At 42.6% G+C, this 26,114-nt stretch overlaps 1 protein-coding gene across 7 annotated transcripts in view; it reads left to right on the top strand.

The window, feature by feature from the left end:
* Window positions 1–26,114, top strand: part of LOC112918518 (phospholipid-transporting ATPase IB) — a 579,220-nt gene that overhangs the window by 518,077 nt on the left and 35,029 nt on the right. For all 7 annotated transcript variants that reach the window (XM_072719837.1, XM_072719843.1, XM_072719842.1 and 4 more), the window contains exons 34-35: window positions 5,347–5,435; window positions 11,501–11,605. In XM_072719837.1, the coding sequence (XP_072575938.1) occupies window positions 5,347–5,435; window positions 11,501–11,605 (194 nt within the window). The remainder of the gene's footprint in view (window positions 1–5,346; window positions 5,436–11,500; window positions 11,606–26,114) is intronic.

Genomic DNA, 26,114 nt, shown 5'->3' on the forward strand with positions numbered 1-26,114 from the left:
TGCAAGTGTCCAGATTTTTTTACTCACTTTTTGAATTTAGTGTTCTGTGTCTCTGATGTTGAATCGAAGTCAGACTCCTCCCCGGAGCGTGGTGTCACATCTGTACTTGGAGATGTTCTCTCCTGCTTAGGGATGGGTTGGAGTGAGGGGTCGGGGAAGAAGGAAGCTCCTCATACCTCATGCTGAGGAGAGGAAGTAGAATTTGGGGCCAACCAGCATGTTTGAATCTGGCAGCAGGTCCTGGGCAGGGGACAAGGAATTGTAGACTTCACTTTTCTTCTATGAAATGGGAACTGTGAAGGATCGAATGAGAAACCCTGTCACTTAGGGGTGTGCAAAGAAAGCCTAGTTCCTTCTTCTGGCAGGTGAGCTGTTTGTTGGCTTCTCCACTTTCCACTCACTGTTTCCCCTGCACCCCACACTGGGAGCACAGACTGCCCTTAACTGGCTCTGGTTACTTCTGCTTCCGGTTTTAAACTTCTTGTCTATCATCACGTTCTTGGGTGGCTGGACCTGGGGGTGTGTGTTTTGTGTGTGTGTGTGTGTGATTAGTAGCATGCTGCAGCAGAGGAATGCGCTAATCCCTGATCACTCTCGTAGTGGGTCCCCCTGATTAATACTTCTGCTTTAACTCAAGGCTGCCCTGGGCAGCTCATTGCAGTCAGACAAACCTCCAGTCCTGTCAGGGCTCTCACCTCTTCATGCCCTAATATGTCAACCCGTTTCACCCACCTGAGCCTCCGTTTACCTGCATTTGGGTTCCTCTGCACTTGGCATCTGAATGGTTCAGGTCAGTGCCAGTAAAGATGTGTTAACTGAGGGGTGCACTCTTCCCAGTAGAGGGTCAGCACATCAAAAGGATGCTTTTAAAACCCACTCAGTAGTATTTAGGAGGGGTGAGGGCAGAGGGTAATTTAAATGCCATTTGTTACCCAGCGCAGCTCAATAAACATTTTTTTTGTTATGCTAAGAGAACAAGAAAAATGTAATTAAATTTGAATAACTAAAGCTGTGGCCTTAGGGAAACTCAGGACTTTGGGCCTCAGTCATTCTGTAAAAATCTGTAGAAACCTTCCTGGAGACACAGCTTTAGGTTCACATACATGAAATCTTCCCAGCTCCAAGCTTTGAAAACCAACAACAAAACAGTATTTCCAAAACTCTTTGTAACTTTTGTTCATTTAGGAAGGGGCTTCATATTGCCAACAGGGCAGTTCAAAGCTCATTGAGTTTCATAATCTGTTTTAAGTAGAACCTTGTTGTAAAGTGTAATTTTCAAATGACCCTACTTCTTGATAAATATACCTGGTGGATGATCCAGGATGTATCCCCATAAGTATAGCTCGAAGGAGTCCACCTTCCATGGGCCACTGACGCACCACCCTAACCCTGTGTGCATAGGAGAGCCAAACCTAAGATGCCTGCTCAACTGCCACTGGACTGACCTCAGGGTAGGGGGCTGGGGGTGGAGGGAGGTTGGTGGAAGGTTGGGTTTGCAGAGGGAGCTGGCCAGTCAGCTCCTTCCCATGGTGTGCTTGGGGGATGGAGGGTGGGCTTGAGTTAAAGGTTTCTTCCATGTGAGGAAGACATGTTTTGTGCAGAAAAAAAAAAAAAAAAAAAAAAACAGGAAATGGAGGTAGCCTCAAAGAGATATGCAAACAACAATCAGCCATCATCCTCCCCCTGATTATTCCTGAACGTGTCAGCATGCACCTGTGAAAGGGGGTGGTGGTCCCAAGTCAGAAGGCTGGGACCACAGACAGTTTTTGAAGTCCCAGAATGTGTCTGTGAAAGGTGAGGAAGTCCTAAAGCAGGACTTAACAAAAATTAGAGTCTGTATTGACATATACAGACATATGTATAATGCTCAACATTTAATGATGTGCATCAGGACATGGTGTCTCAAGTTCAGTTTTGAGATTTGGCCTAATTATGTCACTTTTCCCACTTCTTCCCCCCCCCCCCCCCCCCCCCCCCGCATTGCCACGGTAGGTCTGCTGTAAGAGGTGTCAGGACCTGGAGCTTTCCATAGCAGTATACCCTGACATTTCTCTCTGTTAGCGGATGTAATGCTCTATCACTTGAATTGCTGCTCGGAGGCCCACTGTGTGTAGGCACCCCTCTACAGCTAAGTCCTGTTCTTGGACACTTCTTTCTTTCTTTGGTGGCTGCACTAAATGGAAATTCTCATACTTAACCTCTTTTGACATTCTCTTCCTTCCTGAGGATGAATTGACAGGGCACAATGTACTCAAACGGTTTTGAGGTTTAAAACTGTTCTTTTAGGAGTCTGGCTCTCTTGTTTTAGAAAATGAAAGCCAGTCCTCCAATGCCAGGGTGGAGTCCAGCCTTACCCCAGACCTCACTGCTTCTCAGATTCATTGTCATGAAGTTCTGAGTACCACGCAGAGCTATGTGACGGACTTCAGAGGCAAGACCAGTGTGGGCAGTTGTAGGCTTTGCCAGGGCCGCTGGGGATTGGAGGTGCAGACAGAGAAGCTGAGATGGCAGAGACAGAAGCCATGCTCAGGTACAAGCAGATGGACAGAGCAGGGCCCCAGTGGGTGTGGCCCGCTCCCAAAAGAGAAGGTAGAAACCAGAGTGAGTGGATCCTTGCGTGCCACTGCCACCCTGGGGTCAGGGTGAACCCCACCCTCTCACGCTTGAAGAGAGCTGCCCTAAGCCACCCATGTTCTCAGCCCTACCAAGTCCCTGCAGGTGTCCCTCACCTTACAAGTGCCCCAGCCCACCACCCACCTGCCCTTGGAAAGCCTCATGCTGCTTTGTAATGAGTTTTTGTGGCAAAACAGATCTATTCCAGTGGAATCACCTGGTGAGGCCTCCAGAAAAACAAACCAACGGATGTAAAGGGTTCTGTCACTTTGGTCCTTTTTGAAAGTAGCCCACCCTTCCAGGCCGGCCTGCCACTTGCCAGCCAGCTCCATGCTCCGGGCCTTGCTCACTAAAACCGAACTCTAAGGACTCTGTACTCCCCAGCCCCTGTTTTTGTTCAGAGCAAACTTGTCCCTCCTTCTGCTTTGGCCCTAAATTCTCTTTTCAGTTCCTTGCCTAACATTGTAGTTGGCTGTGCAACTCTATTCCTTAAAACCCTCTGCCCGTGACTCAGAATGCCAGGAACGAGTAAATCTCATCAAAAGCTGAGCTCCTCACTACCTATCCCCATCATTCATTCTGACTCTTGGAAAGCTCTCCCTTGACCCCTCTTCAGCTGTGGAAATCCCATTTATCTTTCCAGCCACATCTCACATTCTGATGTCTTTAAGAAGTCTTACTAGCCTTCTAGCCTTGTGAAACCCCGTAGAATATGATCATGATACATATTATACTCCTCTGTCTCGTGTACAGATGGTCCCTGACTTCAGATGGACTTTCAGCTTAACGATTTTTCAACTTTGTGATGGCGTGAGAGTGACATACATTCAGTAAAAACCGTACTTTGAGTTTTGAGTTTGGATCTTGTCCCTGGCCAGCAGTATGTGCCATGATTGTCTCTCATGAGGCTGGGCAGTGGCTGCTCCCAGCCAGCCATAGTGCTGTGAGGGTAAATAAACAACACACTGACAACCATTCTTTTTTTTTTTTTTTAAGATTTTATTTATTTATTCATGAGAGACACAGAGAGAGAGAGAGAGAGAGAGAGAGGCAGAGACACAGGCAGAGGGAGAAACAGGCTCCACGCAGGGAGCCCGACGTGGGACTCGATCCCGGGTCTCCAGGATCACACCCTGGGCCGAAGGCAGACACTAAACCGCTGAGCCACTCGGGGATCCCCTGACAACCATTCTACACCAAGACAGCCATTTGTCACTTTTAGTACAGTATTTAATACATTACACAATATATTTGACAACTTTATTATATTTTTAATCTTGCTTCTTGTTTCCTTTTTATTGAAGCATAGGTGATACATGTTATATTATTTTCAGGTGTACAGCATAGTGATTTGACAAGTCTATTCATAGTGTAGCTACCACATGTCATTGTACAACATTTACTATACTATTGACGATATTCCCTGTGCTGTGCATTTAATTCCCCATGACTTAGTCATTCCATAACTGAAAGCCTGTATCTCCCACTCCCCTTTACCTATTTTGCCTATCTTCCTACCCCCCCCCCCAAATTGGCAACCACCAATTTATTCTCTATATTTATGGGTCTTTTTTTTTTTTGGTGTTTTTGTTTGTTCATTTCTTTGTTTTTTAGATCTTACTGGTAAGTTTTCACTTAGGCTATTTGTCTTTGTCTGGCTTATTTCACTTGGCATACTTTCTAGATCCATCCATGTTGTCAAAATGGCAAGATCTCATTGTTTTTTATGGCTGAGTAATATTCCATTATGTGTGCATGACTTTGTATATATACACGCATGCACACACACACACCGTATCTTCTTCAACCATTCATCTATGGACAGATACTTAGGTTGCTTCCATTTCTTAACTATTGTAAACAATGCTATAATAAACATAAGGGTGCATATGCCTTTCAAATTAATGTTTTGTTTTCTTTGGGTAAATACCCAGTAGTGAAATTACTGGATCATATGGTATTCCTATTTTTAACTTTTTGAGGAAACTCCATGCAATCTTTCACATTGGTACTATATTATAAAATAGGCAAAAGCAAAAGCCTATTTTATAATAGATGGTTTTGCCCAACTGTCTATGATGTTCAGTAGGTTAGGTGTATTAAACACATTTTTGGCTTAGGATATTTTCAATTTATGGTGGGTATATCAGGATGTGACCCCATCATAAGTCATGGAAGATCTGTAGATTGTATTGTACAATGGTGTGTATGCATGTATGTTTGTACTTATAATTTTAAGCTCCTTAAAGGCAAAGACTATAACCATACATTTTTCTCTGAATCACCATGCCTTGGACCAAGGCACCGGTTCCAAGAATGAATGAGCAGTGAAGGAACATGAACTCATGGCTAGGGAGAGTGGACATAAAAAGCCTAGTAGAGAAAAGTTCATTTGATAGGAGTCTGGCTCTAGCTTTCTCCAAAGGAGGGCTTTAGGGTCACCATTCTGATCAGAAGGGGGCTTAAAAGCACTTTATAGACAGAGGGAGACAACACTTGTTAAAATAAAAGGAGGCCAAAGCTGATGGATCAAGAAAGAGGCATTCACCACGTCAGGTCCCCTTGACCATTCTTCCTGGCTGTATGTTTTCACTGTGATTGATTTTAATGCTTTTCTGTTGGTTTTGTGTCATAGAATGTTTCACATTCTACTTAATCAATTCTATGAGATTAAATTACATCTATGTTTGAAAGAACAAGTATTCATACAGGTGTCACTTCTATTTCTTGCAGGCAACTATGGTCCTGAGCTCCGCACACTTCTGGTTGGGATTATTTCTGGTGCCCACAGCATGTTTGATCGAAGATGTAGCATGGAGAGCGTAAGTGAAAAGTGAAATAGTCACCCTAAGTCTTGCTCAGCCGTCCTTGCAATCACCTTTCATGAACCCTCGCCATAGGGTTATTTCATGCTGTGGGAGTTCTGAAGGAACAGGTATCCTGCTTCCTGCCAGCAACAGATGTAAAGAATGTTGGGGGTTTGGGTTTCTCGTGTGTGTGTGTGTGTGTGTGTGTGTGTGTGTGTGTGTTAATTTTAATCTGTGTTTCACCTTGATATGAGAATATAGACAAAAAGGAGTCCTGAGACAGGCTGTGTAGGTCAATAGGTATAGTGCTTGTACATGATTTTTAAGGAGGGTTTCTAAGTACAGATTCATTCCATCAGGTTTAAGAAGCATAACTCAAAATTCATTTCCCCTTATATCTAAAAATCAATACCTAAACGATCACAAATAAAACCTGGCTTTAAATCCCAGACTTAAATGAAAATTGTATATATGTAATTTATAGTAGGAAACTTTCAAATATAATTTAGAGTGTCACTGTACAGATCTATGAGAAGATTAATCACAAAGATGAAATTATAATGTAGGTTAAAGGAGAAATAATTAGGTTAATATAGGTTAAATAGGAAATAATTCATGCTCAATTTTTGCTTATATGTTTCAAAATACAATAATATATTGTTTCTGAAATATCTTGTACACAAGGTTAGCTAAGCAACTAAATTCTAAGGTAATATTAATTTTAATTTCATCCATGAGAAAGACATGGAATACTCCAAATGAGATAATAATGATTTTTGTTTGGGGTAGGCTGATTACTCCTACAAATAGTCGCCAACTTCCCTGAAAATTGAGACTCCTGGATTGGTTTTACTTTGGGCAAAGCATAATTATTTTGTGGCCCTGAGGTAGAGAATTGCGACTTTAATCCAAACCTTCCAGGAAAAGACATCAGATTTCATTTTTATCTTTCCCCCTTCCTCCCACAGTCAATGTGAATTGTTCTTGCCTGACAGTTAAGGATGCCTTTTGAAAAAGTCTTCATTTTGGCATTATCTTGACAACTGGTGATGCCTAATACAGAGAGAGAGAGGAGGAGAGAGAATTGTATAGCACATATTTTGGGTGGTTTTTTTTTTTTTTCTCTTAACTAAGTTTTGCAACTATTAGTAAAAATTAAACAATTCTAATTTATTAAATGGCTTGATTTACCACTACTTCCCTTTATCAGCTAAAATTGTGTTCTATAAATAGCTAGAATCCTGGGAAATAAAATTATTATAGCCCGGAAAGATGTTTTCTTAATCTAATAAATGCTCTGAAACAAAATGCTAGTTCTATTATTTGTTCTTAAAGCACAGAGCCCAGTTGTGGCACACTGTATTACCTTGCTAAATTTCTTCAATTTTATGTACCAATCAGGTTAGTTTCGGGTAAATACAACATGATACTGGCTACATCAGATCACTTTACAATTTATAGTGATTGAGAATAGGAATGTGATTATAAATTAATCTCAGCCTATTTTAATTCAACTATTTTGATTAATGTCATGAAAAAATTTTTATTGAGCCTGTGTATTTGCCAAGCAAGACTTGAGCAGAAGTATCTTATCTTTCTACCATTTCAAAAAGTGTCTACAGATTACAATGTCTCTACCTCCTCATCAGTCTTCTGGATCTTTCCCAATCCATGCCAAGTAAAAGTTACCAGTCACCAATGAAGCAAATTATTCCTTCAAACAGGACTTGTTTCTGGTTTCTCCTGACACTGTAAAATTAGCACCATTTACATTTTTAGCAAGGATAAATCAAAGGACACTGCCTCCAGCTCCACCATATGGAAAGAGTTAAAGTCACTTGTTTCCAAGAAACTTGGCAGCCAGGTGGGAGAAGGGACCATGAGCTAAGAAGAAGGTGCTGGCCCTACCTGCTGCCCCCCTGCCCCAGATAGGCCCAGAAAACAGCCCTTCCCAGGAGCAGACGGTACCTCAGCTCTGGGCTGAGCTGGAAAGGCCGCTACTGAATTCCAGAGGCACTTAGAGAAATGTACTTTTGCCTCTTTTTATTTGGGGAAACCAGGGAGGATTGTATATATTGGCTCTCCCCTGCAGTATTTGCCCAAAGTATAGGCTCAATTTGTAATACACGGTTAAAGTCTAAATAACAGTCACCTCTCTCCTCAAAAACAAGCATTTTGCAAGCTGATTTGATCTCCCTGAGATCATGGGGCCCATGTTTTATCTTCTGTTATACTCCTAGCCTGAAAGAGATGTTGTTGAGTCCAGTAAATTCAGAGGCTTCTTCAGGAAGTGAAAGCAGACTAAGAGTTGCCATAGTACAGGACTGTGATTTCTCTTTCTGAGCTTCAGCTTTCCAGAATGTGTTCTGTTTTTCCCTTCCTGCACCCTGAACAACCCTTCCTGACTGTCCACAACCACCCTTCATTTGGTTCCAATTGTCAACAATTTATTGAAACATGATGTGCTGTGGCTCTCCTTGGACTTCCAAGGAGAGTTTTGAATAAAGTGAACCAGATTCCTGGAGCATGTGAAAAGCCTGTGCTGTGACGGTGACATGGGGCAATGTTTGGAGTCTTCCATGGTGCAGTTGCATTCTCTCATCTTGCCTTGGACCGATCTTACAGACCTTTTGCTTTGTTTTGAATTTTAGTGGTTAACTCTATTTTCAAAGAGCTTTTAAATCACAGCAGAAGGCAGGCCCGTGTTTTCATGTGTATCTCTATGAGTACTTAGGAAAGTGAGCTGCTCTTTCTGCATTTTCCCCCACATACTTACAGTCCCTCTTACCCATTTTAGGACCTAGACCGTTCAGAGTCAGAGGGAAAAAAAAAACCAGCATGAGGTCATTTGGTCATTTTTTTCAATGAAGTCTGTCGGCTTTCTGCTTGAATATCCATTACTCGACTATCTTAAGTCAGATTTGGATGCCATAAAGTACCTACTCTGTTATCCTGTTAACCATAATTTTCATGAGGGACAAACTAACACATCTTTTACTAAAATAATTGATTGATTATATGTGATACCTGGCTAATGAGTATTTTTATTAGAAGCATGAAGTTTAAATTGCCCAGAACTATTTTAATATCCTTTAGCTTACACACTTCCAAAATGTTTACCCATGACAGCATTCTTAGGTAAGCTGCCACATACTTATTCTCATTTAGGAGAAATCCACTAGTTGCTTTATAAAAATAATATAAAGCTCAAGGCCACTGAACACAGGAACCAGTCTCTTTTTATCTAACTGTATCTCTTATTCTTTACCAGTCAGCACACAATACGTTCAGCAATTCCAGAATGACTTCATTTCCTTATTATAATCCCAGATAGGCAGTTAAAAGGAAATAAAAGGTAATAAGAAATTTCTGTATACAAACGAGTCTTGATTTTTTTTGAAAAAGAAAAACTTTCTAATGAAACTAAGTTCATGTGAAGCACATTGTATTTATGTTTTCATCCATATTTAGAATTTCATGTTTCCTTTCGACTTGCTACTTTTCCATGCAAAAGAAAGAATTGAAGAAAAAAGTTTCCAGGGAAAAAAAGGATGAAAATTTCAAGATTCTAAGCTAATCAATTTATTTTAAAAGTCCCTAATAACCTGGAGTTACCCACAACTATACCTGGAGGCTCACAGATGATTCTTAACACTCTGACAGTGGCTAAGCATCTCTATGTTATCCCTTCTGTAATCATCTGGTCTCTGGATGCGGGGTTAGATGGAGCAGCCCTGGACCACCAGGCATAAGCCACTCATGGATAATGGAGCTCACTCTGTCAGCTGTGACTCCAAGCAAGCCAAACCTCAGCTCCTGGTGAGACCTAAATTGCATGCCGGTGGCTAATGCTTAAAGATTGGCTTTTCACAGGTGGACTTTGATGGGGGAAGGATCCTTAATCTAATTAAGGCTTTATTAGGTAAGGTCTCTTGAGAAAGCAGTTTTCCATTGTATCATTCTACCCCAGTGCCACATTCAGAAAGACTCACAGAACCACCCCCAACACTGGGTGATGCCACCCGGTGTTCCCAAATAGTGGTCAAGTCCCCAGGCTAGCCCATGGGAGTTAGCCTAGTGAAAAGACTGAAAAATTGCCAAATAACCCTTAGACATAGGAGTTTAATCCACTGAGAACATGTACAGTGCCTGGTAGCATCAGCATACTCAGATGATTTCCTTCTGCAGCGATTTTATGAATGAGCCCAAACCAGCAGCTTTGATGCAGTGGGTCACATTCTCCCTTGGCCTAAGGTATAGACTTCCAGTGTCCTGCACCCACTAGTCCAGCCCTTCCTGTTCTTAGCCTGCTTCTTGATGATGCCCTTGTCACCCAGCCCAGGAGATAACTCCAAGGGCTGTTCTAGAGGTTGGTGAGCTCTGCTTGCTCTGTGTGGGGAGGAAGACAGAAGGAGAGGAGGAGGATGGTGGAGGGAAGAGGGTCCTGAAACAGAACACACACTCATCCTCAGGATGCGCAGACAGATTCTCCTGGGGAGAACAAGTTCTCCTTGCTGCTCAGTTGTCTTGTTATCATTCTAGCCCTGTAAGCCCATGGGATGAAAGCTGGAGGCCCACCATATTCAATAATACGAGACAGTGTAAATTTTAACATCCTTTTTGACTGTCTCCAGCAAAATGTTAAATGTTTTCTTATTTCTTGTTTAAAATAAAATTCCACAGCTTCTGCTTTGAACTGCAGCATGTTATCTCTACCGAGTCCTGGGACTCGGCTTGATGTAATTAAGGTATTATGTGTTAAAACCTGTGTGGCTAAGTTCTCCTGTTTACTTTGGGGGAAAGGAATGGCAGGCACATATACGGTGTTTTAGGACTAATACTTCATTATAGATTAACTTGGAGTGTTAGGGGATGACTGGGCATTATCTTAACAGACTTTCTTCCCTTGATGGTGGGGGGTGGTGGGGTGGGACTATGTGATTCCACTAAAACAGCTTGAGTCCTGTTACATTGTTTTTCACTTCCTTGCAGAGAAGTGATGAGCACTTTTCTTCTGTCTTTGAGTCCTGGTACTTAGCAGGATCTTCACATTTGTTTACTCTTGAAACTAATGAAAAAGCTTTTCATAATAAGGAAAACTGCCCTGGATTGATTGCTAAGCTCAGAGCCTTTTTTCTTTCTTTTTTTCTGTTTTTCTCTTCCCATTTCATACCTGTGTCTAGTTAAATGCCTCTCTTCAACTTTATCATTTCCAGTCGGTAGCTCTGTGTTTAGTCTCAATTTTAGGAAGACCCTGAGATCAACTGTGTATTTGAACGTTGTAAGGTATTCTTAGTTGAACCGGAAAACGGGTGCAGGCAGCTCTTCCTAGAGTTCAAGGGGAGTGACCCAACCAGGCTGACGGTTTAAACTGCAGTGGAGAGTCCAGCATGTATTTGTTCTTCTATCAGTTGTTTTACACCTGTGGAGGCCCACGATTATGGGCCCTGATGAGAAGTCTCTGCAAGAGAAGGGTGGAAAAGCTGTGTCTGAATATTTGTGTTGACCCTAAAATTCAGGTCTAGGATTTGACTTGAAAGCATGAACTCCAGCATTATAAATCCCATTCCTGCTGTGACAGTGGCTCTTTTCATACTAAACAGAGAACACATTGCTCACCCAGGGCTCTGTGATCACAGCAGCAGCAGGAGCCAAGGGACCTGTACACATCCACTAATGTAAGGATTTAAGCATCTTTTGGGTTCTTAGGTCTGACAGTGAAAAGCTTTAGAGATAGACCCCAGAATATCCACTAACCCGTCTTTGGTCTGAATGGCTGGGGTCCTCAGTTAGATCCCCAGGCTTTTGGGAACAAGCAGTGTTCTTTGGAGGAGATGCCAGGTAACTTCTGAGGTTCCTGGCCCCAATGTGTTCTGCAGGACTTATTTATGTCCTGCTTCCTTGTTTATGAGAGTGGAGCCCTGGCTGTACACAGGGACTGTGAATGTTTGTGTAGCTTTCTGAAGCTACAGCCACAGCCTCAAAGGGCATCCAGATATGGCCCAAAAGGGAGCAATCAGTCTCTACCGCCATGGAAAGTTCATGTGTCATGTGTTCTTTATCTTTTCCTTGTGACACAGGGCCAAGCATACCTGCAAAAAAACGCTACTGGAGGAGGTACAAGAGCTGGAGACGAAGTCCAGAGTGATGGGGAAGGCGATGCTTCGGGACAGTAATGGAAAGAGGTGGGCCATCTCCAGCCAAATGTGGGGAGTGGGGGCCAGTTCTCCCGGCCCATCTCCCTACCTTTCCTTCCCTGTTTTCTCTTCTCAGTATTCTATGCAAGCAAGGACCACTTAGCTTTACGAGTTTGGGTTATTCTCTAAGAATACAGTCATAAGGAGATTTAAATGACATTTTGTCAGTGGCCACATGAAATCTGGCCTGTCCCCAGGGGTTTCTATTGGGTCTGGGCATGGGTAAAAAACAACCCACATGTAGAAAATGGAAATAGTAGCAACACTAGCCTAAGGTGGAAATGTTCTGTTTTAGTAACATTGCCAAAGAATTTTTAAAAGCTAGGCCTTTGATATCAGGGCCAATATTATACTAAAGGATGAGCATCTACCATGAAGGTTTGCATGCTAAACAATACATGTTATTCATGTAAATCTTGTTACAGTTCACAGCAAGTATACATGGGGTTTTTTGTTTTCCTTTTAATGAATTATGATTTTCTATTGGTGCCGAGAAAACTCATGTCACGTGCAGGCTAGTTCACAGAAACATATGCTGCTGTTCCCTCTCATTATTGTGGTAGAGCATGAGCTGCCTCTTCCCCATACCTAAAAGTTTGGCATATGAAAAGCTTTTGATTAATCGTGTATGTTATAATGTTACTAGATTGCATCTAGTTAAAGCCCATATACTACCAAAAGAAGTCTACCTGGACCCAAGAACAAATTGCTGTCTTAGACACATGGAATGTCTGGAAAATTATGAGTACAACTCTTCTATAAATGCTTCAAGGAAATCTGTAGCTAAATGCCAGGGCAACAGAAATCTACAATTTGAATACTTTTAGACATTGCTACTATGTATCTTGTTTATGTTCTGTTTATTCATACCATCTTTCAAAGCAATGAAGACAAAGCATTTTTTTGAAGGAAAGAGAATCCAGATTGTGAGAAGTATTAGGAATATAACTTCAAATAACTGCGTATGTTTTAGGGAAGGGGTTGTAGAGTACACAGTTGAAGTTGTGGTTTTTGTGTTTGTTTATGACATTTTTTAACAAGTGAGTCCATTAGCATCCATTACATGGCAGTTGTGCTCATCACTCTAAAAATAATCTGTCAACAAGACAAAAATCACTGTCTTCAGTAAGCTGAAAGCCATGAGTTTGTGGGGACAGCAGCAGGGCTTAAAGCAAATCTATATATAACTGTTACACAAGGCAGCACATGGCTAAGGCCTGCTCTGTCCATTAGATGCTTTAGGCACAGTGCTTAGCACCTACTAGATTTTCAAGGACTTACAAAATTCTTAAGACCTGAAAAAAACATGTTCATAGATTCTAAAAATAGGGAGAAACCACTGCAAATTGAAATAAACAAACACTTAAAACTCTACAAAATGCCTATCAGTCATAATAACTGCTCAGCTTAAAAAGCACACCAAGTTTTAGCACCACTGAAAACAATTCCCAGGACATCCTAGATCTCAAGAATACTCACATATACACAGTAACTGCTGAGAGATCACAGGTAGTTTCTAAGTAAAATGAGAGTTTCCTTTTTTTTTTTTTGCAAGACTTTATTTATTCATGAGATACAGAGGCAGAGACACAGGCGGCAGAGGGAGAAGCCAACAACCTGTGGGGGAGCCTGATGTGGGATTCAATCCTGGGACCCCAGGATAATGACCTGAGCCAAAGGCAGATGCTCACCTAATGAGTCAACCAGGTGTCCCATAAAAGGAGAATTTGAAAGCCAAACTATCAAACTCTTCTCCAGCACTTGAAAGGAAAACCTTGTGTCTAGTGTGGCCTAAGAATGCTCTTTACCATGTTTGATCTGATGCGGATCAGGGTCTTGTTCTGGCCCATGAGGTTACAACAGGGCCGGGTCTGGGGTCCATAGCGTGGAGGCATTCAGAGGAAGCAGCAATCCAGGAGGCCATCTGGCTTGAGAGACCAACAGCTTCACATGGGAGACAAGGACGCGGAGGCAGTGAGTAGACGGAAATGATGGAAATGATGCGTGTGTATTTCCAGCAGAGGGAGCAGCCCGTGCAGAGGCACCATTGGGATTGCTTGCGGTCATGCAGCCCATGGGGATCCGGAGCCTGGGTTTGAATTCTGGCTCAGCTGCTGCTCAGCCACATGACCTTGGACATTCCATTTCGTACAGTGAGCTGGTCCCTTACTGTGTAACGAAAGACTAATACGTGAGGGTTGGGGTGGAGCTGGGGCCTGGGTTCCTGCAGCAGTCTGTACACCCAGGCCTGGTGCCTGACACCCCCCCCACCCCCCCCCCCGCAGGAATGTGGAATGTCAGCTGCTAGTCTTCAGTTTGGCCCCAGGAGGGGTGTGAGCCATCCTGACCATTGATAAAAAGAATGACATTTTTAAAATTCACTTATCCTGTTCAAAGTTCACTTTTCAACATTCACATGTGTATGGGAAGATGATTAGAGTTTAGATGTGGTTTCCTCCCGTCTGCATTTGAAAATCTGTTTTCTGATCGCCCTGTCCATGTTCCAACTTCTGTAGTTGTGAGGATTGCGCGTGAATGTAAGTGCGCCGCCCCCACTCCAGTCTCCTCCAGGCCCCGGTCTCGCCTCCGCTTGGTGATCCCTGCCTCCCACCATCGTCAGATCCTCAGAGCACCCTCCTCACCACCACCACCATTTGTTTTTCTGTCTCCTAATTGCTCCCAGATTTTCAGGGTGGTCTATTTGCAAACTAGATAGTGGCGACTGGGCCACTCAGATTTTTGTTCTGCTTGGCCTCATAACTGTTCCTTTATCACCTTTGTGTGCTTCTTTCACACCTGCCCGGATTCCTGTGAGCCTCTGGTGCTCCTGAGGAGTCGGGGAGGGGAAGCCCAGGGTTCGGGTGGGGGTGGGGCAGGGTTTTTTTCAGCTAGGTGCTTCCTTGTAAAGATTTAGGGACACCCTCCTGAGGGACCCGAGTCCTCTCCCCTCTCCTTGCACCTCCCGGGTCCTTATTCCCAGCCCCCCACCCCAGCCCGTCTAGTATTAAAGTGTGCTTGTGCATCTTGCTTCAGTTGTTAGGCTGGCACGTAATAAAAGCTCTGTAAATATTTGTTGACTGACTGCAAATGCAAAAGCCCGGTGAGTTGCTGGTGACAAAGGGAGGGTGAGCCTGCATTGTCTGTGGAGACCTGTGGTGCCTGTTGCGTTGGCTCCTGTTGAGAGTGGCCACAGAGAGATACTGGGAGAGGGGCAGGCCGCTGCTAAGCCTGCAGTGAGTGGCCACCTACCTCAGGGCTTCAGAGTAGAGCCAGCAGACTCACAGACGGACAGACACGTGGCCTATTAGCATCGCCCTACCCCGCAAAGAGGAGTAGGCTGGGAGCCCGTCCTCCCACCCACCCTGCCTTCCCCTGCCGGCAGGGCCTCTGCACGCCAGGTGTCCTCAACATCCCCAGCCGCAGGAGAGCCCCGCTGCTCCACTCTGAAAGCCTTCCTCCAGGACATCCTGCCAAGTCATAAAACCTGGGTCCAAGTCATTGGCAAATATTCTAGCAGTTTTTCTCAGGAATGTGCTCAGAAGAAATAGAACAAAAATTTTTATGCAGTAATCGAAAAAAAAAGCACTTTGCTGCCAAATTTACAATTAAAATTTTGAAACGGTAGCTACGAATTCTGAGTGTCCCTCTATGCTCTTTCTCTGTTCAATAAAATACTTCAACTTACCGTTTTATTGATCTTGTCCAAGCCCCAAACTCTTTTTTTTCCAAGCCCCAAACTCTTCTATTATTTTGGTAAACACAATAATGTTATGATAATCTCATTAGCATGCTTCTGCACTTTGCATTAGGAAGTCTTGTCTTCTGAAATGAAGCTGTGTTATTTATGCATAATTAAGCCTGTGCTCATGACTTAGAGAAAACAAGCTGAGAAAGAGAAAAGATGAGATCTGAGAATAAGATGCCCAGAAACTACAGGGAAGTAAGAAAATGCTTCAACTGGCAAACAGAAATGTTTTTTTTTTCTTTTCCTAATGTATGTTTTGTCTTTTCCTTAATGTATTGTCTGTGTACCTCCCAAACACCAGACACTTGTTAATATTTGTATTGTTCAGAATACCTTTCCCCAAACCATCTTCCCCAGAAGTCTTGACCACGAGATATCCCCGCTGTTCCGTGTGTAGGATAGAATCTGTCTTGCACGTCAATACTCTGCACGTGTCTAAGAACATGAGCTAAAGGGAAGAATTCTTTCTTTCAATCTTTTGGGAGTATTTGCTCCCTCTTTATTCCTAAAGGGCAACTCAGGCAATTTTTGCTTTTCTCTGGTAGAAGAAGATCTACCGGTGGCCACTTACCTTACAAATATAATTTCTAAAAGTGCCTAAGATGTCACGTAGGAGTGGCAGACTAAATTGTTTTCTCCTTTGGTGCAAGGCAGAGGGTGTTCTGATGTTTGGGTATTAGAGCAGTTGAGAAGAGAGGTGAATGTATTTGATGAAAACATCTAGTTTCCCAGTTCTGCTTAATCTGAATAAACCACAAGGAGACCCTTGTTTTGTTTGAGAACTTCTTTCTGTTCAGCAGTGGGTGGGGGAGGGGGTGCAGGGTAGGCCCTGGGCTGATTTTCTCCTCTTGCAAGGTCAGGGAGTTCTGGTTGCTGCTCCTCTCTTTGACCAGCACAGCGGAGGGATTCTCTTTCACTTAAGTGCCTCCCTGGAGTATAGTTTACTCTGTGCCCTTGGTAAAGGTAGCCAGGTGACTGGTCTTCGCCTTATGGTGAACGATCACTGAATCTCTTACTTGGTTTTCTGTCCTCGTGAATGCTGATACATGGGCTGTGTGACCCCGGGGCTGAGCCAGCGTGCACAGGGTAATCTAGACAGCTGCTCTGCCTTTCGGGAATCCAGGAGGGAAATGTGATTCTCTCCCGAGTCGGGGTGCTGCAGCCTGTGCTCACCAGCTCCCATGTCATTGGGGCCTACCTCTGTGCAGAGAGGTGGGGCACTGGTCCAACCTCGCCATCTGGGAATCCGAATGGAGTGTTATCAGTGGAAAAATAGGGGCCAGAGCCTGAAACAGATCAGCCCGATTTTCAAACACGCCAAAGATGATTCCTCCGCTCCAGGCAGCACTCCCCTGATGCTCTTTTAAAAAACCAACTATACCAAAACACAACTCCCCAGTACATTTTGAGGTGAGTACACAACTCAAAAAATATCCATTATGCTTTGGGCTTTAAACAGAGATCCTTTGATCTTTAATGTGTAAAAGCTATTTGGTGTTGTCATACCTCCAAGTTAAAATTGTACAACTGCTGAGTCAAAGATGAGTGTAAGCAAGCCTCAAAATAGGAGATACTCCAGCTTGATTGCATATCATTTCCCTAATATAGACTTTCTGTCATTTCAGGAGAACTCCTTTTTCCTCTTCGCAGTGGCCGTTGGCAGCACATCCTCTCCATTTTCCTTTGTTTCCCCTTTCTACACTTGTCCTCCCTACAGTATCTACTAGGTTTTTATTAGCTAGAAGGATAGGAAATTATGGCATCATTTTAACAAACCTCTCCAGGCCAGGTGGCAAATGTCTGCTTCCAACACCTGGTTAAGATTTATTTCACTTCCAGCTGCATTTTTTCCATCACTGTGTCATGAAGCAGAGGAAAGAGCACAGAGCAGAGAGGCAGACAGACTGGAGTTGGGCTCTTAGCCCCGCCACCCGGTCAGCTGTGTGACCTTTGCTGGGTTATTAACTTCTCTGGACTTCAGCTTTCTCAAGTTACTTGGAGGTTTAAATGAAATAATACATATTAAAGCACATGGAGACGTTTGGCAAGTGTGAACACCCATGTTGTCCCCCAGTGTAGAAGCTAACAGGTTTCACTGGCCATTTATAACACACGTGGGTTTTTCCCAGAGCTCTTAGAGTGTGAGCACAGCGTACTCTTCGGTTTGTGTCATCAGGGTACACTCCCGTGACTGGGGGGGAAGGACAAGGAGCTGGCTGGGCCCCAGGCACATGAGAGCAGTGTGAGGAAGCAGTGGTGACTCTTGGGTCAGGAGCGTGGGGGAGAGTTCACAGTCCTGACAGTTTCCCAAGCCAACCTTGGATTTTTGCTTTACCTAACTCCACTTTGCAAAGAAGAGTGTGTTCCCAGCCAGGCTGCGTGCCCAGTCCAGACTGTCTGCTCGCAGCACATCTATACCTGAGTGCGCCATCTCTTCTGAGGACCAGCCCTTCCTTCAGAGTTCCCTGCCCTCATCAGTGACAGGTTGCTGCAGTACCTCACACACACTGCTAGCATCATCCTGTCCCCTCTTTGCTGCCACATGTGGCAGGGGGCCAGGACTCCTAAATAGACCATCTTTCCAGCCCCTGGATCAGCATCCTTCCCGAGGTCAATGGCAGTAGCTTCTTTGCCACTCTGTCTCCCTGGCTGGTCTCCTGGCTGGGGTGTCTTCCTGCCTCGCTCCACCCTGCACACAGCCAAGACTATTTCCAAAGCACAGCCCTACTCATGCCGCTCCCTGGTCTAGAATCTTTCCTATTAGCTTGTCCAGGTAAGTGCAGACCGGAGCCACACCATGATTTCCGCCTTCTCTCCCTCTTTTCACCTGCATGGATCTTAGCTTCCCATCTCTCCCCTTGCCCTCCCAGGCTCCTCCTCCCCGAACTCAGTCATACCTTCCTGCAGCTGCTGCTGCCTCTTGGCCCTTCTCTGTTGGTTGGTTTTAGACAACAGTGTCGTACTGGGTCAAGCTCTGGGTGCTCAGGACAAATGAGGCAGTCAGACTGTTGTCCTGGAGGGACCTGCAGCCCTGAGGACAAATGCCGCCACCCCCAGACACACCCCATGACATTACTAAGTTGTCTCTGACTTCTCACCACTGTGATCACATCAGCCGGGCTGCCCTGAATGTATTCATTTGGACAAGTTTTTTCAGTTATTCAAATATTCAACATACACAACAGTAGAGCAGCTAGGACGAAGAACTCCCATATCCTCGCTGCCCGGATTTTTTTTTTTTTTTTTTAAAGCATGCCCTGCGAAATTGGTAAGATGTCATATTTTTTCTCTACTTGCATGCAACCCTTGGTTTTCTAAATGCCTATTTCTCATACTTTGCCCGTCAGCTCATTTTTATTTTATTTTTTTAATTTATTTATGATAGTTACAGAGAGAGAGAGAGGCAGAGACACAGGCGGAGGGAGAAGCAGGCTCCATGCACCGGGAGCCTGATATGGGATTCTATCCCGGGTCTCCAGGATCACGCCCTGGGCCAAAGGCAGGCGCCAAACCGCTGCGCCACCCAGGGATCACTCGCTGCCTGGATTTTTAACATTTACCAACGTTTTGCCACAACTGCTTCATCTGGCTCCTTCCTGGCCCCATTTTGGTTTTGCCAAAACATGTAAAGCAAATCTTCGACATCATATTTCACCCTCATATACTTCAGGATATAATTCTAAATATCACATCCTCCATTTTAACATGTATTATCATTAATACATGTTATACTTGTTTATGCTATTGCATATAAACATGGTAACTCTGATGCCTGTTATCAGATAAAAAATTAATAATTCCTTGGTATTAGTTGATACCCAGTCCACAAACAGATTTTCTGGGTCCTCCCAACCTTTCTTTTTAGAGATTTATTAGGTTTATATGAGGATCTAGGCAAGGGCCACAGGTAACCGTTGGTTGCTATGTTTCTAAGTTTCTTTTAATTTCAAGAAGCACACCTGCTTACCCCCACCCTGCCTTGTTTTTAATGCCATGGGCTTAATAGGAGTTATGCCCCATTTTCTTTTTCTCACCATGATTATCACCACATGCTGTGAATGAATTGCTCCTCTGCAGAAGAGGGAACTCAGCCTCAAGGTGATGGTGTCACCAGCACCCCCAGCATCACCTAAGCAAAGTCAGAGGCCAGACCCTCATTTTTGACTCAGGCTTCCTTCCACAAAGGCAAGGTATTGAGAGCCACCCAAATGCTTCCATTTCCAATTGCATCCCAGAGCATGTGGAAAGCAGTGGAGCCCCCAGAGAGATCAGGAGGGGTGGCCACCTGAGAGCAGGAATCTGACTGGAGGCCTCAGGAGAAACTCAAAGCCTGCCAGTATGATAAAGTCACTTGCAGAACTCCAAGGAAACCAGAAAATAATAGCTGGATGTTGGTGCCTTATGCATCCCTTAACATAGAGAACATGGAACCCACATGGAGACTCTGCCCTCCCCTACAAGAATACAGAAGCCAAATAGTCTGTCGACTTCAGAGAAAGAAGAACAAGAGTTCACAAAGGCCCCCAGCTGTTTTGATCCGATTCAGAAAAGAAAAGCCTTATTGAGGAAGATGATTTCCAGCTAGAATCACCTTAATGGAGACTAAGATGGTCTATCAAAGAAATTAATTGAGTGGATTTAATCCTGTGTAGGGAAGAACACACGGTGAGGCTTTAGAGGGCACACACAGTTGAGACCACAGGGAGAGTGTGTTAGAACAGTGCAGAGTCTATCGCACCCCCATGCAAGCCCAGTGAATCCTGCCCCATTGCTGACAAACAGTACAGGTGAGGAAATGCATTAGTAGAAGAAAGGGAGTAAACGGTCCAGGAAATTACCAAAAGGCTCACTGGATTACCCAAATGGGGATTTCTGGTGATTGTTTGCATCCTGGACACAGGAAAGAGAGAGGATGAAGAAAAGCAACTCCTAAGGAAATAAAACACCTAATTAGCATTTACCTAATACCTAATCCTCCTGTGTCAACAGAAAATCGTTGGTTCTCTGTTATTTTGTGGGTGGTAAATCCCGAGTGCCTTGATGGTGGTGGTGGTGGGGTTTTTTTTTTATAAATTCCTTTTGTATTTAATAATTTAAGAATACTTTTATAAATACCTTTTATATTTGTTACGAAGCAAGAAAAGGAAAAGGACTTCTAGTTCCCCTTTTAGTGGCTCATTAGCCATGCTGGACATCCCAGGAGCTGAGCCCCTGGCCATTGCTGTAATGATAGGATTACTGAATCTTTATGCAATCTCTGAAAGAGGATGAAGAAATCATGGTCTAATTTGTGTTGCAGGGAGGTTAGCTGATAGGCGTGGAGGCAGGTTAGTGTCCAGCCCTGGTGTGCTAGCAGTGCATCCTTAGACTCCGTTTCCAGAATGACTTGAGCAAATTTGTTTTTCCCATCGTGGCTTCCATTAGTTTAATGTCAGCTTTCTCTATTTGCCAACAAGACCCCTTTTCAAAAATTATTTTTACTTGAGAGCTTAATGTCAGTAACTAGTGCTGATGTCTCATCACATGCCCTGGAAAGCAGTATGAAAAACTCTAATCCCCTTTTTTTTGAAAGTCATTTTATTTAACCCATTTGAACAACAATAGAAACATGCAGAGGTGAATTTTTAAATAAAAATTTTTTTCACAGTGTGGTGTAGGTCTTATCATTTGAATAGCGATATTTCACATTCCAAGCAGAGATTAGTTCTTCAGGAGTTTTTTTAGAAAATCTTGGCTAATCGCTTTTCTACTTCATTATCAGTGAGTGTCTGCCTTTCACTTTGGCTCCCTTTTCCTCCCTGCCTCCAACTGTGATGGTGAAGCATTCCAGCCAGCAGAAAACAGATGACCAGAAGCATCCATCCTGAAATCCAGTAACAGTTTAAACATAATCCAGGAACAGCCAGATTCCTCCACTCGCTTCTCAGTGGGGCCACTTCTAAATCCTTAGAGAGGCTGAGGAAAGAAGTGTAGACCTTCTAGCACCCTGGAGGAACAGGTACAAATTTGCTCTTGGAGTACATTTAAGAGAATTACTGGATCTCCTGGATCTATTGGACTTTTAGAGGAAAAAAGAACTTGAGAGGCAGGGTTGGACATTTTTTGTTTATTTTTGGTGTGTTTTTTTCCTCAGTCAGCCCACACAGGTGCCAGGTGTGGTGTTTGTGGTAGGGCGCGGTAGTTGCCATCTCTATGCCTGGCACCTGGGAAGCCCATTAAGGGTCATTTGGCCACAGGTGAATATGACATCATTGACCTTGCAGTTGAGAACTCAGAGAATTTGTAAAAGTTAGTGCTCAGAGATGATCCTTGTAGTGGGAATTGCTGCATTTAGCAGTAGATTTGTTGAAATTTGGGGGAGATTTTCTCTACTAATAAGAGCAGAAAAAAAAGTGAAGGTGTCTCTCTAGAGCACAGAAGAGTAAATCCCTCTGTAGGACAGGACATAGGAATGCCTGCTTATCTTAGAGCCTTGGTGGTTTAGCCATTCAGTGAGGTGCAATTATGTCGTCCCTTGCTAACAAGGCAGTGATAATATAGTTATTCAGTGTTTATTCTCCTGCCCTAGCAATTAGGATTGGCTCAAGGCACCTTAGGTGGTGGTAATTGGGAATTCACACTTGCTAATGAGTAAACATGTTGGCTTCATAGCAAATAGAATCAGTGATTGGCTTAATACGGGACAAGTCATTTACTCGTCATGCAACAGATATTTATTGAAAACCGAGGATGTGCCAGGGCATGGCATAGGATGAGACAGACAGGTCCCTATCATGTTAGAGCTCCCATTCCAGTGAGGGTAACAGACATTGAACAAACAGCAAATAACAAGAGAATCAGTGATAACTGCTGTGAGGAACATGGAAGAGAAGTTTGTCACGGGGGAATGAATGGGTTTGCATGTCAGGAAAGCCTCTCAAGATGTCACTTAGAGACCTAAATAAAACATATAGCCAACCCAACAAAGATCTGGGGAAGATGCGTTGCAAATGGCAGAAGAGGTGGTTGTCTGGCTGGTGCCCACAAAGTACAGGGCAAAGTCACCTGAGAGGCCAGCTCACATGAGAATTTGCAGGTAAGGTTAGGGGATCAGGATTTCAGCCACCACAAGCCATAGAAAAGGCTTAAGCAAGAGAAATGCATGAACCAATATTGTAAAATACATGATTGTCATACCGTTTTCAAGCCAAAGAGTCCCATTCTTAAAATGTTAAGTAAAAAATATATATATATATGAAAGTGCAAAAAAAGTAAAAAAGAAAGTATTTTCAGTATGAGTTTATTTTTTTAAAAGATTTTATTTATTTATTCATGAGAGACAGAGAGAGAGAGAGAGAGAGGCAGAGACAGGGGCAGAGGGAGAAACAGGCTCCATGCTGGGAGCCTGACGTGGGACTCGATCTGGGATCTCCAGGATCATACCCTGGGCTAAAGGCGGTGCTAAACCGCTGAGCCACCCGGGCTGCCCATGAATTTATTATAACAGTTAAAATCAACACATTTGTTTTAAAGCTAATTAGTAGTAACAGTGAGATTATTTTTTATTTTTTATTTTTTTATTTTTATTTTTTTTCTGTGCTCCTAGATGATTTTTTAAATGACAGAAATTTGAACTAAGTGTTATAGAGGACAGATGTCTTATCCAAATTTTTTCAATTTTCTTTTGACTGTATTGAGAAAAGCCCTGATGTACGAAAATCAGTTGCCATATTAGTAGTGTTTCATGGGGCCCCTGGGTAGCTCAGTCAGTTAAGCATCTGTCTTTGGCTCAGGTCATGATCCCAGGGTGCTGGGATGCAGCTGTGAGTCAGATTTCCTGCCCAGGGGGAGTCTGCTTCTCCCTCTCCCTCTGTCCTTCTCCCTCTACTTGTGCTCTCTCACTTGTTCTCTCTCAAATAAATAAAAATAAAAGTTTTTTAAAAAGTATTTCTGGGTTTACCTTGTGACCTCAGACTATTTTCTTTAAAACCAAAGAAGTTTTTATACTTAATGTAATAATATATTTGCTTAATATATAAAACAATATAAATAATAATATATAAGTAGTGATAATTAATTGTGTAATTATTATTAAATATAACTACAAATAATATAGAAATAATTTATATCAATAATATAAATTTGCCTATGTATCTTATAAATGTCCCGGTCACATAAAGAAGCAGCCAATGGTTTGTACAAGCATTAAAATTCTCCAGAATAATGTCATCTGATATTGATTGTTCTCTTGTTATATGACTGACTTATGCAGACAGGAATATGGTCAAGCAATGCACTTGGAACAGAATAGATTAATTGCGTATTATTTTACATACAACAGACATATAATGCTTTTTTAAAAATAACAATATATAATTACCACTTTTCTAAGAAGTAACGTATTTATAAGATTAAAGATTAAAAAACTTTAATCTGAAATCTTCATAGAAACAGGTTAACTTGCAAACATTTGTAACTTTTAATAGGTTTGATGTGCATTACATGAAATATTTAAAGGCTCTTAAACATTTTTTCAAATATTTAATGCATACAGAAAACATTTTAAAAACTAATGGTTGAGGAGTGCCTGGGTAGCTCGGTCAGTTGAATGTTCAACTCTTGATTTCAGCTCAGGTCATGATCTCAGGATCCTTGGATCTAGCCACCCACTGGGCTCTGTGCTCAGCAAGGAGTCTGCTTGTCCCTCTCCCTCTGCTCCTCCCCTAACTCGCACACATGCTCACTCTCTTTCAAATGAATGAATGAATGAATGAATAAGTAAGTAAGTAAATAAATAAATAAATAATTTTAAAACTAGAGGTTGAAAATAGTAAACAGTGCCATAACCTTAAAAGCATACATTACCCCTGTATTTCAAGTTAGTCACAATATCCACATGCATACATTCATCAAAACATTTGAAGACTTTGGTAAGAATATATACTTTAGAAAAAGTAAAACACAGGTAGTTATTTTATATCACACATCTAGTTTAAGGAATATAAAATGAATAACAAACTTCTGGCATTTCAATGAAAAAGTATGACAAGAGTTTCACATGCACTCTTTGAATTTATGGATAAATATAACTCTTTAGGAATGGAATAAAAAAATTTCAATTCTGCCATATATTTATTTTTTCCAGTTCATCACAAATAGTCAAGATTTCAGGTGGAAAAAATTTTAGATTTTTTATGTATTTTTCTTTTTTTATGTATTTCTAAGAATGGTAGTTTTGTTTATTAAAGTGTTGGTATGTCACCCAGACCTTCTGTCATCTCGACTATATCCTACCTGTCCAGAAAGCATTTCCTTTTGTGAAAAGAGCTAAGGACAGGAACTTGCTGATAGCACTTTTGCCGTGTGCAACTTTCGGATCATTGTCCATGTTGTCATCATCTTTTTGCCCGGATCACACATCTATTGAAAACTGAAAAAAATATCCAAATTGCCACAGGCTGGAGACAAAGCTCTTTGCATGTTTTCAGTTCATGCAGTGTCTTTCACTGGCTGCAGAAGATCAAAGACCCTGAAGTGCTCAGATAGAGCAAAAAGGCATGGGGCCGGATTGTGAGCAAGCCTGGTTGCTGCCATATTGCTGGACAAATTGGTTGTATTCTTTGACCAACCATCCACAGATATCCCGTATGCAGGAGCACTGGAGACACGATGACTTTTCAGAGTAAAAGCCAAGTGAGCTTTTTGTTTGACAACCCGGAGAAATGCTGCAGCCACGTGTTTCTGTTCCATTTTGGCCTTCTCTTTTTTACACCCATAAACCATGCGATCCTAGGTCAACTGGCTGAAGACCACATTGCTGCTGTCCCTCAAAGTTTTTCACTTTAGCTTCTTCAGTACAGGGAAATGAAAATCCACTTAGAGCCTCAAAACAGTTGATTTGTATCTGTTCTATTTTGTGAGGAATGTCTCTGGGAAAAGTGCACTGTCTGATTCCAGATAAAGAGCTTTCTTGAGGCTCCTTAGGGATTTCTTCCATGAGGCCCAGCATACGTCCTCATTTATGTATTTTAGATGCTTGCTTCTTATTCCTTTAGGCAACTTTTTCTTCTTCCTTTGTATGTAGTATTCTCAAAGGACATAACCACATCATTCCATCAAGTTTACTTCATTGTTCTGTCACTGCTGGATTCCTTGCATTAATTTCTTTCTTGAACACAGCAGCTTATACTCAAACCACACGTAGATTTTGTATTTTCCAACGTTTGTTCTTTTATAGCTCTGTTGGAGCATGTCCAACTTATGACATCATTAGAAATGCTGCACAGGCTCTGAGATGCACCTTCTGTTTACCCATCTTGATTTTCTGTGCTGCTGTTCATGTTAGTGTCCACAGCAAATATTTTCATCTTTCTAACAACTGAGATGTGTGTATATAATGTGTGTATACAGAATTTCTCACCTTCTACCATTTACAACAAAAGAACATCTACCATTTATAAAAATGACAAAAGAAAATGAAGTTGTAACAAAAGAAAAATCTGATCATTGAATTAATTCATAGTGAAGTTTATCATTTGTTCTCCCAAAACTGTCTACCCATCTGTGAGAAGGACAGGACATGGTGCTCCTTTCTTTTTTTTTTTTTTCCTTCTTTTTTTAAAAAAGATTATTTTAGAGAGGGAGAGTGCACATGCATATCTGTGCTTACTAGTAGGAAAAGGAGCAGAGAAGGAGAGAGAGAGGGAGAACCTTTAAGCAGACTCCCCACTGAGCACAGAGTCCAGCACAGGGCCTGATCCCGTGACCCTTGAG

The sequence above is a fragment of the Vulpes vulpes genome, chromosome 9 (genome assembly GCF_048418805.1).
Source record: "Vulpes vulpes isolate BD-2025 chromosome 9, VulVul3, whole genome shotgun sequence".
NCBI classification, from domain to species: Eukaryota; Metazoa; Chordata; class Mammalia; order Carnivora; family Canidae; genus Vulpes; species Vulpes vulpes.